Source organism: Calonectris borealis, chromosome 22 (genome assembly GCF_964195595.1).
Source record: "Calonectris borealis chromosome 22, bCalBor7.hap1.2, whole genome shotgun sequence".
NCBI lineage: Eukaryota > Metazoa > Chordata > Aves > Procellariiformes > Procellariidae > Calonectris > Calonectris borealis.
In genome coordinates this window covers 7,448,391-7,462,694 of record NC_134333.1, presented here as the reverse complement: position 1 = coordinate 7,462,694, position 14,304 = coordinate 7,448,391, and the positions used below count along the sequence as shown (strand labels likewise).

Sequence of the window (14,304 nt, the reverse complement as noted above, 5' to 3'; positions counted from 1 at the left end):
GTGCCCTGGAGACCTTTGCCAGCTGGTGACCCCCAGCAGTTAGCTTCCAGAGCTCTTGGCTGTGGAGAGGTTAGATTTGTAAGGGCTATTTACTGACGGTTCCCTGAGCTCTTTTGTCTTTGAACCCAGCTTTTTTTTGATGCTGTTTGTACAGAATCGTAGCATCTCATTGCTTGGCGCTTCTTAGCCCTCAGTGTTACCACTGTCCCTTTTCCCCATCTCCTTTCCAGACTTGGTAATACGTCATTAACTGGTGTGGGAGTTGTTTATTGCCTAGTCTCAGTAACCTTCAGGTCCCAAATAGGCGTGCGTGAAGCTAGTGTGACCACCCTTGCTGTGATGAGGCTCCTGTGCCTCAAAGCTGTTCTGCTATGAACCCAAAGCCATCGCATATCTGCATGGAAGGTGTCCTGCCCGCAGGGAAAGGTGTCAAAAGTTCCAGGCCACCAAGGAGTCACTTGAACTATAATAAGGAAGAAGTGTGGAAGAAAAAAAAGAAGAAAGATGCATTTTTGAGACTATTTCTTTTGCAACTCCCTCCTATTGTTCTAAGAGACATTTGTCTCTCTTTGAACTTGAAGGAAGTTTTTCTAGCCTCTTGACTAGATAACTTGAAACTCCATGCAGTTTCTCAGCTCACTACACATTAGGCAGTGCCTGAGATTAATGAGATCACCGTCCATATTCCTTCCTCTGTCAGCTTCTCGGAAAAACAGTGCTTGGAAAAGTACCCAAAGGAGATGAAAAGAAAGTTGCTTATGAATTATGAACAGCCTTTCAGGCTGATGGTATTTCACGGGGCTGTCATTCAATTTTAATTAAGTAATTCAGATGGAATGATGCCTTTTTTAAAACCCTGTTTGTGTTTGATCACCTTTCAGAAGTAACACTTAGATAGCTCATGTTTGTTGAATTTTCATTTTCAAGTAACAAGAGTGGGTGCTTACTGCCTTTACTGATTAAATAACGGAGAAGGAAGACACTGCTGCGGCTGAGCACAAGACACAATAGCCAAGAGGCTTTACTCTGCCCGTGTCTGGAAATTAGCTGGGTGATTGCTTGGACATTTTGTGGCTGATGTGAAAGATGGAGCTGCTTGGTTGGACCCACTGATGAGTACAGAGTGTGCAAATCCAGCCAGTATCTCTCAAAGCATTGCACTCACCTTCTGCTGAAATTTCTCTTTCCTCTATTTTCTTACCAGTGTGTGGCTAGTAACCCCCCGCACCCAGCCGCAAACAGATCTGCCAACGCCTAGTTTATTTTGGGATTTGTGTGTATGTAAATTGAGCTGTTAGTTCCCAGACTCGTGATCCCTGGAGCTGCGCAGTTTGAATTGCTGCAGATCAAGACTCTACCTCTTCCTCTGTGGTCGGGGATAATCCCGCGGCCGTTCAGAAACGGCGGCTGTTGGATTGTGTCCTGTTGATCCTTAGGCTGCGGTTGTAGCCCTGCGTGTTGCTGGGCCCACGGGTGAGTGGGGTGCAGCTGCTGACCCACTTCCTTTGGACGGGCATCGTGGGAGCACTCATCTCCTGGCACCAGAAGGGTTGCGGGGATGCATTTTCGTGCTCCTTTGTGACAGTGCTAATGATGTCGTCTGGCACAGATTACGCAAGGCCGAGCGCCACCGAAGCACAGCTGTGTGGTCCTCGGCATCTGCTTTTTTCCCCCTCTGCTGCTGGGCCACTCTCAATAGGGTATGTTGTTTTCAGCCCTGGTTTTATTTACCTTTCATTGCGAAGAAACCTTTTGCCAAGGGATTAAGACTTCAGGCTGCCTGACTTAATTTGGGATCTAAATCTTCCCAGGCGGAGAGTGCTGGAGGCTTTGTGCGTGGTTTGCTGGTGGTTAGCCTGAGCGGCAGCAGAATGAGCGCTCTGCTGTGTCTTTGTGCTGGTGGTGATGTGTCCTGACTGCGCTCCAGAAAGACGTCCGGGGTGCCTGTTCGCTGGCTGTGCAGGAATTGCTGCTGCAGACTGGGCATGGGGCTGTGTGACACCATGTGGTCTCGTCGTCTGCAGCGCAGAGCGGTCACCAGGCAGGAGAAACATGCTGCTTTACAGGAGAAGTTTCTTTCCAACACCTGGGGCTGGTTTATGCCCTATAAACAGGGCTTAAATGTGTTTTAGCTGGGATCTTCTCATGTATTTAGTTCATTTATTGATTTAATTCTCTTTTTTAATCCTGGTTTTCTCCTTCCCTCTTTATGAAGTAGTATTTGTAGCCGTTGTTACAGTTCCTCTTGGAGGAATGATGCAGCAGTTGTTTTGTTTGGACCAGTTTTCACGTGTGTGGGTTGTGCTGGGGCGGGAGGTTGCCATGAATTGAGCAGTTGGCTTTACTCTAACAGTGCCACCCCAGCTGTGCTCTAGTAGCTTTTACTTCTGCTGTCAGACCAGACGAAGCCATTTTGTTGATGCCTTCAAGCCTAACAAGCTATTTAGAAAATAAATTTGCAGGATGGACAGCGGAGGAAGAGCAGTGCTTTCATTTATGGCTTAGCTCTCCTGGGCACGAATGCAGGATGGTGTCAGGGATGTGGCTCTGGTGTCTCGACTCATGATCAGTGCATCCTGCAAATGAAGCAAAATCAGGCTGGCTGCGGGCTGGCACGGAGACCTTTGTGGGTGTTGGACAAAAGGCGGTGTGTGGTTTGCAGGCAGTGTGGGAACCATCACATAAAGCTGATAGGCTTTACTGTCAGGCCTCTGCAACCTCCTGTGAGAGGAGTGATGTTGCTTTCAGTATCCTTGCCAAACTCCACAAGGAAAATTATTTTTTTTTCCTCTTTAAATGTCTTGTGGACCTTGAGCTGACTAATAGCTTTCACTTCCTGACCTAAACTTCAGTGCTGTCGATGGCTGTTAAAGGTTTGCATCATTTCACTTAAGGTTTTTCCTTACTGGATATGTGGTTCTGCATGCTTTGGGCTTGTTGGGGTGTAAATTGCTATTTTGGCTTTTAGCCCCTAACATTTTTTACAACACAGGCCTGCAGGGACTGTTCTGGGGTCCGGTTCAGCGATGAAATGCTGTGCAAATGCTATGAGAGTTGCTCCTGGTTACCGCAGTGTTGAGCTTAGCTGGCCGAGTCGTGGAGAAGTGCATCCAGAGTCGCCCGGTGGCCTGAATGCCATGGGCCACCCTGCGCTCCCTCTGCTCCGCCGGTGGATCCACGCACACCTCCAGCCCACCCCGGTTACAGCATATTGGAATATCTGCTTCCTCTCCAGGTTACACTGGTCTGAGGGTGGGGATGGCAATATTCAACTCTCAAGCCAGTTGGAGGCTTGGAGGCCACTGTTTGTAATCCTTTACCATTGGGAAAGCATCTCCAAGCCTGGGAGTGAAATACGCTGTATGCCAGCCGGCGTCTCATCTTAACACCGATGCAAATGGTAAAGCAATTGCATTTGGTGGCAGGAGATGGCTGGGCTGTCATCAGTTAAACTCCCCTCTCGGACAAACTAGATTTATGCTTGGGGCCCTAACTAGGTTGCACATACAAGGCAAACACCAGAGGTACCGGCGGGCAGAGTCTGCACTGTCAGAAATCAGCCTGTTTCTCCTGCTCCTGGCAAGAAAAACTTTGCCCCCCTACTTGCCTCCTTGTGTGCCTTGTTGCACAGCTCAAAATGACTGCTCAATACGCCTCTTCTCTCGAAAGGCGGGCTGTGGGTTTGAAAAATGTGAGGTTTGGAGGAGCTGTTAATTATGGGATAGGCTGTTGCTTTTTAGATAGTGTCCCTGGTTAACAAGAATAGTTCTGCTGGAAATGGATAAGATTCTTAGGAGGGTTTGTGCTTTATCTGTCAAGCAGAGGGTGCTGCTGAAGTTTATCTCTGCGCAGCTATCCTTGCTGTAATTATTCATTACTGAACCATTGCTTCAAGGTGGGGCTGGTTTTACAGTTTTTGAGAACATTGTTTCCCCTTAATGTTATGTTTTCCCCAAGAGGGATTTCCCCTTCCCCCACTTGAAAAACAAATAGGATTATCATTATAGACTTTTTTCAAAATTCAAAGTAGTTTTTCAAATGCACAATTTTCAGACCATCTTTGTTTAAAAAGTCTAATCTAAAATATGCAGTTTTAATAAGGTTTAAGTTCTCTTTAGTCATATGAATTTATTACCTGAGTGAAAACCTGAAGCACAGCTGAGACTTTCCCGACTAGAATAAGAAGGGTTTTGCATATAGGCAATTCAGTTTTGCTTCTTGGTTTCAACTGGACAGATCTGTCCCAAAACTCTGTGCATCATCAGTACGGTTTTGACTGAGCAATGCTTTTAGCTGACGTCTACAATGGATGAAAAAGAAAGAGGGAGAGAATGAAGTTCAGCATCCATCGGAGAGGCATAAAATATCTTTATAGATGACATTGCTGGTGAATAGGACTGTATGATTATATGACCTGTGTATTTCAAATTCTGCTGGGAGAGCTTTGCAGTTTAGAGATAATGGTGGTGGCGGCTCACTCGTACTTACCTATTGAATTGCTTTGTGCGCTTAATGTTATTTATTTGCTTATCTGGTGCTGATGAAATTTCATCAGCCCTATTGTAATGGGTTTAAATCTCAGCTGTGCCAGGCCTTGGAGGGCAAGCTGTAGGAAATGCTTCCCGAGCTGCACGGGAGGGGCAGCGCTTGTGAGAAAGGCATCTGTTGAGTGGGCATTTCTTCAGCTAAAAGCAGGATGCTGTGGGAACCATGTGGGAGCTGGATCCCCCTCCCTGCCCCTTGGCTAATGCCAGTTTGAGGAGTTTTTGTTCTTCTCCACCACTGACTGCGGCACACAGTGGCTCAGGCGCAGAGTGACTCTGCTCCTCTGCCTGTTGTGCTGCAGACACGGTGGGAGGACATAGTGCTTCATCTGCTGGGAGATGCTTCTGCTCTCCATAGCAAACTGTGCATTGGCCCCCAAAATCACCGTGTCCAAATGGATGAGCGTCCAGGGTGTTTCGTAAGCTGCAGCCAGGTTTCGGGTGCTCTTAGGGTCTCGTTGAGTGGTTTTTTCATGGATCTTTGTGGCTTTCGGTGGTGCTTTTTTCCTTGTAACAGAAAAGGCAGCTCTTTCTCTTTTGTCTCTGAAAAATTAATGGCTACATTCTCCTGAGCCCACCTCCAGTCCTTTAGCTCCGAGATGGCTGAATCCTGCCACGCGTGGAGCTCACTGGGAACAGGGGCTGTCTCTGCCCAGCTGTGAGCAGCACAGCGTTAAAGGCCTTCTTGCAAAGCTCAGACAGATAGCAAGATCGTCAGCTTCGCTGAAAAACACCCGGCTGTTTCTCTGTGCTGAAAAGCCCCGGCACTGGCAGGTTAGTGGGAAGCAGGGCGACAGTCAGCCCTGTGACCAGGCGGCCTCACGCGCCCGCCAGCAGATCCACCGGCCTTTGCTGAATCATGGCTCACTGCTGCTGTGCCAGGGTTGCACAGACGCTAAATGCTCTATTCAGAGGAAAAGTGGAAGACCTTCGGCTGTGTCAGATGCTGTCCATGGAGCCAGCAGATGAGCCTGCAGCGGGGTGTGCGAGCTCACTAGCTGTCAAGCTAGGAGTCCTCTCTGGATGGTGTCCCAGGAAATTCTTGTCTAGAGACAAGAAAGGACTTAATGTATCTTTCCAGAGAGATTGGGGGAGACACTAGTTGCTCTTCTCCAAAAAACAGGTGGGAGGAAGAGAGAAAAGGAGGCAGAGTGAGGAAACAGTAAGCCTCAATTAAATCCAGCACTGCGGATTTGTGAGTGGTTTGCCTCTGGGTCTGCAGTTGGGAAGCAAAGATGTTAATATCTGTAGATGTTTAGTGAACTGAGCTGGGCTGGGAGGACTGTTAGGGACCACCAGCTGTGAGTGGAGGAGGAACTGCTTCTCCCATCCATGTTTTCCTACCAACAGACAGGGCAGTGCGTGGGGAAAACTGTACCCAGTGTCGTGTGTGCATTTGGGGCAGAGAAATCACTCTTCTGTACATGCACACACACACAAGAGCAGCACATTTGTGTGTCATTTTACACTCATGTTCATGCCCAAGTTGCTTTTGTGCCCTGTACACTAGGTTAACGTTATATTTTATTATTTCAGTGCTAAGCAAACCTATAAATAATATCAAGTGGCAGCCAGATGAGACCAGGATATAATCAATATGATCCTTTGAGCTCTGAGAGGAGGGCAGCCATATGTCCAAATAATTAGGACTCACCATTTTTGGGGAAAAAATTAGGTACTTAATTCTTTCCTATTTTATACCTCTATTTTTATGGGTGATTTCCTTTCAGGACAAGTTCTTGAACTTAATTGGTACAGTTCTGTCAAATGACTTTGTGGCTGTCTAAGGCAGAAATTAAATTGCATAGTCATCTTGCTAAGGCTTAAAAAAAGATGGGTGAGAGATCTGGTTACTAGCATTGGAGTTTCTCTTGCGTAGTTCCATATATCCAGTTAATTTATTGCCAGCAAGCAAAACCACATGAGTTTGCTTCCTTGCTGCTGGTAACCTGAGCTTCATTGCTGGATTCATTCGCTCCTGACGGTCATGGAAAACGTGCGATTACACTAATAGCTGGTTATTAATCACTGCCAATGGCTGTAATTATATCAGCTATTAGGAAGTCAACTAAAAGCAGTGTCTGTCCAGCCAGCATGGAGAATAAGGAGAAACACAGTCCTGGCTTCACAGAAGCAGATAATGTTTGTTGGCGACTTAATTTCCTTTTGCAAATAAATGCACGCTAGAAAAATAACCCTGAATTTTAGCACCTTTCTACTTCCACTCCAGTGTCCAGACCTATTTATTGTGCCTCGCTCTGTGCCATGGTGTTGACTTTCTGAGCACTGCAAGAAGGATTCAGGGTTAAGCAGCCATTGTGCTGTCCTCTCAGACCCACAGCCAAGCGAGACCCTCTTCTCTAAGAGTGCCTGGTCCAAATCCATCTCTGGAGAGTCCTGCTTTACCCCTGTATGTCACTTTTGGATTGCTTGTAAGATGATCAGTGTGTTGTTATAGCTGTGTATCCCTGCTGGGTGTATTCACAGGGGTAGAAGGCATCCCTTCCTGCAGCAGCGTCACACCTTGCCAGCAGACACTTCTGTTCAGTGACTGATTAAATTGGCAAATGCAGAGTTTGGAGCGTGCAGCAGAAGTACGTCTGCACTAAGCGTGCTGCTCCCGGTGATCACCTGGGACAAAACAGTGGCCGAGCAGTGTCCTGTGTGTACCGGAATGGTCATTTTGCTTGGGACATCTTAAATACCTGCGGAATTTTGATGTTGCAGCTGGGCAGAAGTTGCCTATATCCTTATTGTGATGGATGCAGTGACTGGCACATGCTTTTCCTCGTGCAGAAATAATTAGAACTTCCCTTTGTTCACAAGGAACATTTGCTCCTTTAAATGTCTTTTATGCAAAATCCGTGTTTTCCTTTTGGCTCATGCCCCTAGGTGAATTTTTTCTGTCTTGAGTGTGGATTGCTGTGACCTCCTGCACTGAGAGCTTGGTGCAGCTCTGCTGAAGAGTGGTCTGGGTGGGGCAGCCCATTTAGATGCTAGTTTGGTATGTTAGCACTGCCTTCCCGCTGTCCTCCTCCACTTGATGACTGCGGACAAAACACGCTCCTGGTGAATTTGGAGGCACTAATGTTAGATGCTCTGGGGAGTATTTCAGCACTGGTGTGAAACCCAGTAGGTAACATGTATCTTGAGCTGTGACCTTCCCCGAACACAATGGTGTGATTTCACGGCTCATCAGGAAGAGTGAACAAAGTAGATATCTTCTTACAGTGTCTGAAAAGGTGGTTGGCTGTTGTTGGCTCATTGCTTGAATAGGATGTTTAATGCTTCTGGAAACTGGCCGACAAACCAAAACTGGACTCCAGATGAAGGCATGTTGTGTCAGGTTTTGCCTGATGGGTGTTTGTTTTTACTCTCCTCTTCAGGTAACTTTGCTGAGAGATGGCGGAGCAGCGTCAGGACGTCACTATGATGGAGGATCACGTAGCTGGCCAGGAGAAGCACATCCCATCAGGTGAGCACCTCCAGGAGGAGATGGTGTAAAGGACATGCCTTGCCCACTGCTGAGAGAATGACCGAAGTGGGGAGAGCAGGGCCAGCGTGCGAGGGGTGTGAGGGGTCCTTGGGGACGGCCAGGAGGAGGTGGTGTGTGTGTCTGGAACGTTACCGTGGATCAGCCGGCTGCAGCCAGTGGACAGTGGGTAGCCCACAAGATGCTCTGATGTTCGTAGTCGTAGGAAAATGCTGCTGTTTGATATCATTGCCCAGCAAGAGCAGAACAACCCCCAGTATCCAGGCTAGTGATGATCTTATTGCTGTAGCTTTGCAAATGTGTGTTTCTGTGTCCACTCCTTAGTTCGCTATTAAAATACAGCACTGCTTTTATTTGGAGACACAGCTCAAGGATGCTGCTTGCTGCCTGCTTTTCTCACCTGCACAGGGAAATGGGGAGAACTGAACAGAGAGCTCTGGGAGCAGAGGCCATGCAAGAGTCTTTTGCCCCATATGTCAGATCTGCATTTCTCAAGGTGCCTTTCCTTTCTCATTCCACCATGCTCCACAACTGAGCTTGGAAACCCACGTAACGCCAGCAAACCTGGTGGGACTCACTCCCGGCTATGCTCCATATAAACATCATCTTAATTTTCTTTTCTTGAGGTGCTTTGGACACAGTTTACACCAGATAAATGGATTGCCTCTGTCCTGGAGAGAATCCATAGCATCCATTCATCCTGGGTTCTGTAATGCATTTCAGTCTGATAGCTCCTCTCAGCTTGTAGCCTCAGCTTCGCACATCATAGGTTCCCAGCGATTTTGCTTATGCTAGTTTGAATCTTCTTTTCCAAGTCGTTTTCTCCAGTTCTCATTATTTTATTTGCCCAGACTCCTTGCAGAGAGGAAACTTGTGCCTCTTCCAAAAGATGACTTTTGCAACCAAGTCTTCGCACAGCACATTATGTGCTACGCCAGGCCCTTTACAAAGACTTGCTGGTTTGCAGTGGTTAGAATTAACGCATCATGGAAGCGTTCGGCAGCCTGCTCTGGGAGGGAGGCTAATGGCTCCAGAAATGGCAGAGAGGACAACAGTGACTCAGAAGTTGTACATCTTTTCTGCTTACGTTGCTAAGATCTTCTTTCCTGCTTGTACCATGCTTTGCTGTTTCTAGCTGTCCAGTTCACTGGGCTTTTCTTTTGCTGATTGGGTTTCCGCTTGTTCCTTTTGGTGATGACACTGGTGCTTTTGGTTGGCATTTTCACGCTTTGCTTGCTTATTAGTTCAGGTGTTTTATACTCTCCAATTACAGTTTCTTACTGCTGTGGATCTGGGCAATCAGAGTTCGTAACGCACAGGCCATAATTCATAGCCAAGGACTTGTTCTAAGTATTTGAATGTTTTCCAGGCTATCCCCTTCAGATACCAGTCGATGATGGATCGGATGAGCCTGTTTCTGAAACATCTGACGCTAAGAGCACCCCAACTACGGAAGGTGGGAGCTCTTTGACTTACTGCTTTGAAACCATGATGGATGGGGTTGTGGTAAACCTTGCCAAAAGACTCACCGTGCCGTGTTCTGGTGGGGTTTCTCAGGAGGAGTGTCTGCACTCTTGGACAAATGCTCTTCATTAGTCTCATCGCATGTGATGTTTGCCACTTTGCAGAATGAGATAATGAGCTTTAAAGGTGGAGAGTGGGTTGGAAGGCAAGAGAAGGTGAAGTATTTATAGTTCAGGAAGTTGCTTGCGTTTTGTTTCCTGAAGACTTTTTACACAGTGACTGCCAGGTCCTGTTAGCTCAGCGCAGCCGGGAACAATCCCATGTGGTGCATTCCCAGGGCCAGAGCTTTGCATCGTTGTGCTCCCCCAAGATACTGACAGCACGTCCTGGTTGCTGTGTTCCCTTCCACAGTTAGCTGTACCTCATAGCTGGTTTTTTGCCCCCTCTGTATTTACATGTTCATTAGTACAGCATGATTCATGCTGGAATGATGAGGTGGGCAGAGTCTATACATAAAACAAAAATTTGTGCTGATGTAAAGGTCATATTGGTAGGACTCAGGGCGTGTCTGTGCTGCTCCAAAGTGTTATCTGAATGCCATGTTTATAGAAAGAATCTAATTCTAAAGTGGTCTGGAGACTTTTTCACCGTTTTAATTAGCTCCACTTTTTCTGTTCCTGTGGCTGCTTTAATCCCAAGTATCTGCCTCTTGGAAACTTCAGGTAAAAGCATTAGTTTGCAAAATTTATCTAAAAGAAAGGTGGGCAAAGATGCTGACCAGTTCCAGCCCTGTTCCACTGGAGGTGTGGGCTGACTGATCGTCTGTGAAGCGGCTCTGTTCCTGTGTATGTGGCTCAAGAAATCAGTGTGTAAAACCTGGCTGGTGCAGAAGGGGATATTGTCCCTCTTTCCAGTTGGATTGGGGCTGTCATGATGAGCAGACATCCCTCTGGTAGATGGAGCCAGGTATCTGTCTGTCTCGGAGCTGCCCAGAGTGCGACGCGATCGCAGTGCTCGGGTGGTTTATGAAGGTATCTGATGGGAGCTGTTCTTTCCTGCTCCAGACCAGTGACGTCCCCATGCAGATAGCATTGCTGTGCATGCAGATCGGGCACCAGTGGCTGTCTTTAGCTGTGCATTTTCAGACAGTGTTTATGGTAAAGCCTTCAGCTGCATAAGGAGTACGCTGGAGATGTGTAGTTTGTGTGGCAGAGGGGACAGCTGATGGTGTCCCTGCGATACTGGCTTTGCCGTGTCATGCTCAGTTGTCTCCCTCCACAAGCACTGACCCAAGGGAGGGAGCCGGGTGCTTTTCTGAGCAAAAAGTTCTTCAGGCATGTCCTGGCCTCCACAGGGTTTTGCCACTCAACGGCTATGTGAAAGCTGCATTGTTTTTCAGATGCCACAGCACCTTTAGTGGAGGAAGGAGACCACGAGGATCAGGGTGGTGTCGAACAGCACGGGGAGATCCCAGAAGGAACCACAGGTGAGGGAGCCCAAGGTGCAGTTTCATCTCTTGATGCAGACAGAGCAGAGAGCGGGACTGGTTAGTGCTTAAAAATAACACTGCAAAACCTTTCGCAGGCATGCTTTGCTTCTGATGCGTGCTTCTTTCTTCTCCATGCCCTGCAGAAATAATTCCTAGCTTACAATTGTCCTCTTGCCTTCCCCATCCTAGGGAAAACTCGCAGCTTTTTCTTCTCTCTTTCTCAGCTCCCCATCTGACAATCTTTCTATCTGGTATATCTGTGGTGGCTTCACCTCCCATCTCCAGGCTAAGCGCTTACCTGCAGATCCCAGTCATCTCTGCCCCTCTGCCAGCAGCCCTGCTTTGCTGGCGAGGCGAGGCGGTCACCGCAGGACCTTGCTGCTTGTCTCACTGGTGCTCTCGCTCAGCCTAGCCCATGCGGTTGTCTTTGAAGCGGCAGGTGAAAACCAGGCCACTGCAGCAGTTCTGTGGCTGCCGGCGCGTTTTAAGGATAATGCAGAGGAAGCGAAGTGGCTAATTCAGACTGAATGCTTTCTGGGGAATCACTTCACCTGGGCCTGGTTTTCCAGGGAGAAATGGGGGTCTTTCAGGGGCAGAGTAAGAAGGGAGCGAGCTGCAGCAGTGCTGTGTGTGTACAAGAGGGCAGGAGCTCCTGGGAGAGTCAGGTCTGTATGTGAAAAATGAGTATGTGTCCCCTGTGCGGTAGCCACTGGCTTTTCCTGGAAGCATCAGGCAGGACCTGAGAAAGGTAGTGGGTGGAAATGGGTTTCTGCCAATGCCTGAACACTGAAACAAGCCCACAGCACACTCCCTCGGGGAGCCAAATTGTCTATCCTGCATCCAGTCCCCAGGCTGCTGGTGGAGCCCTGGGCTGAAACGCAGAGTGGCTCGCCTACTAGCAAGGATGTGCAGTCTCTGGTTCAAGATCTGACTGTACCAGGGAGCCAGGAATAAGCTGTGTGTCCTGAACTCTTTGGGAAAAAATGGGGAAAACAGAGAAAGTCCTAGTTTGACTGTAGAACTGTGACATACAAATATGATTGATTAAGCTGGTTTGAAAGTAGTCGTATAATAAATTGAAAAAATTCCGATAGAGACAAACCATCACTGCTGTGAAGAAAATTGTCCTTCTCTAATGTACCGGTATTCCTGAAGTGTCAGATTTATATCAGACTCGGATTTACTGGTGTCAAAATAGCCTCGGCAGAGATCATTACAGTAGCTAGGTAGTAGACACCAAGAAGGTGGGGCTCAGGTAAGAGTTAGACATTCATGTGAGTGCTGCCGGCAAGGTAAACGCTAGGTGGGGGAAGAAGAGGGGATATAAATCCACAAGTTTCCCTGCTCCTTAACAGCCTGTTTTCTGCACCTCTGCCTGAAGGAGCTTGTACTAACCTGCCACCCAGGATGTGCAAGTTGGAGAAACGCTCCTCCAGTCTGGTACAGCAGAGGCTGAATAGATCTACCTAGATCCATCATCGGTGTGGGTTGATTGCCTTTCTGATACTGCTCTGCTCATAATACAGCGCTGACGGGCAGAATCATCAGGGAGGTAAATAAATTCTCCAGACACACACTTAAACTTAACTCTTGTTGTGATCATGTTTTTCCCCTTCTTTCTCTGAACGGGGACCAGCTGAAGAGGCAGGCGTAGGAGCCACTCCCAACCTGGAGGACCACGCTGCAGGAGATGCAGCTCAAGGTTAGTGAATCATCTGTCACTGGGGTCCAGTTATTGCTGCCCACATGTGCGGCTGGTTGCTAGTGCCTTGGGAATTTTCTTCTGTAATGCAAATGCTCTGCAGTGTACGAGCAGTTGTGCAGTTCTCCCTGTTCCTGACAGGGGAGGGTCATACATGCTTTGAAAGTTCCAACATGCTCATTTCAGGGAATTGCAGCTTTTCACGCACCAAATTTCTCTCTCAGGTGGCTGAAGCACTGGTGCTTGTTTGTCCAGTGGCAAAACAGGGCATCCTTGAGGCTAGAAAAGATAATAATCAGAGTGAGGATGGTGCAGTTAGCCAGGAGGAACTGCTCAGCCTTGAACAGAGTCAGTTTTGGGCCCTGTGTGTCACACACAAAATAAGTGAATTGTTTAACTCTAGTTACTGTGTCTCTTTCTAACGTAAAACATGTCTCAAACCTACTCACTGATGCCCTGACTTTAACGTTAAGGGTGTGTTTTTCTCATCCCAGTCTTAGGGAATGTGACTGACAAAGCCAGGCACGGTGGGCAGTGAGCGTTTTTAGAGCATTAGTAGTGCGTCTGCTCAGATGAGCCAAGAAATTATTTTGGCTATCTGGAAAGCCTCTCTTGTCTCTGTTCAGTTCAGACGTGATGGAAAACTTCAGGACGGGATTTTCCCAAGGCATCCAGTGCTAGCTTAATTCTGTGCCCGATGGGGCAGACTTATGGGTTCAAACTCACTTTGATATTGCTGTCTTGCTAGCACCGATACACCATAGTGCTAATTTGTGCTGTTTAAAATCTTAATTAAACCCCATTTTGTAAGGTAGTTTTCTGCGCAGTAGACGTAACAAATTCCTCCAGTTGCTTGGGCAGCGTCTTTCCTCCTTGTGGCTGCATTAGCGCATTTACAGACATCCATGCCTTTTAAAGAAGTAAATAAGTCTTTGCCTTCTCAGCTCAGGGCAGAATTCAGGTTGTCTTTGCTTTCCACACACAGATGAGCACAGTTATGTGCAGTCTGCTCCCTGCAATTAAAGTAAAACCTTTGCTTGCCTGTCCAGGGGTTCTTGGACTAGCAACTCTCCTGTATTTAAAATAGTGGCGCCACTACAAAAAAAAAATCAAGATTGCTAGCAGGAGGGGTGTGAAGTTCTCTCTTCTGTCTGCCCTGTTCAGTCTGGTTCTAGCTGCTGTTTCTCACCAAATTTTTAATAAGACCTTTCTGTACTGTCCTGGGATCTTTCAGCTGTCAGATATGGGGACATGCAGCTAGCTGGAGCTCTGATATAACCTATATATGACATTTCTAGGTTCTTATGTAAATTGTTACTTCTCTGAAAGTGGACTGGTAATAATGTGCTGCTTCCTTTTAATGGTTCTCTTTGATTCGGAAGAAAATGTGATTATCGATACACACATAGAGTCTTGGACATCTTATTACTAGCTACCTTCATTTGTCATGTTGTGGGATTTGAAAAAATGATCTTTGCAGTAAAGATGGAGCGTGTTAAAATGCTTTTGGAGTCTCAGGTAGAGAAGCGTCTTCTGATTCACAGTTTGTGCTGCGCTGGCATTCTGCCAGCTCTTGACCTTGTGCCGCACATTTGCCTCAGAACCCCCGACA

General features: G+C 47.4%; 1 protein-coding gene across 28 annotated transcripts in view; it reads left to right on the top strand.

Annotated features, from left to right (window-relative positions):
- The window catches only part of MAPT (microtubule associated protein tau), a 60,023-nt gene that overhangs the window by 19,675 nt on the left and 26,044 nt on the right, over positions 1 to 14,304 (top strand). For 25 of the 28 annotated variants that reach the window (XR_012676893.1, XR_012676895.1, XR_012676894.1 and 22 more), the window contains exons 2-5: positions 7,931 to 8,019; positions 9,407 to 9,493; positions 10,901 to 10,987; positions 12,627 to 12,692. Coding sequence is in view for 25 of the 28 variants with exons in the window: in XM_075171301.1 (XP_075027402.1) it covers positions 7,947 to 8,019; positions 9,407 to 9,493; positions 10,901 to 10,987; positions 12,627 to 12,692 (313 nt within the window). In the remaining 3 variants the exon portion in view is untranslated. Of the gene's footprint in view, positions 1 to 1,331; positions 1,701 to 7,930; positions 8,020 to 9,406; positions 9,494 to 10,900; positions 10,988 to 12,626; positions 12,693 to 14,304 lie in introns of those variants that run through there. The other 3 variants (XM_075171320.1, XM_075171298.1, XM_075171318.1) reach the window with 2 other exon arrangements.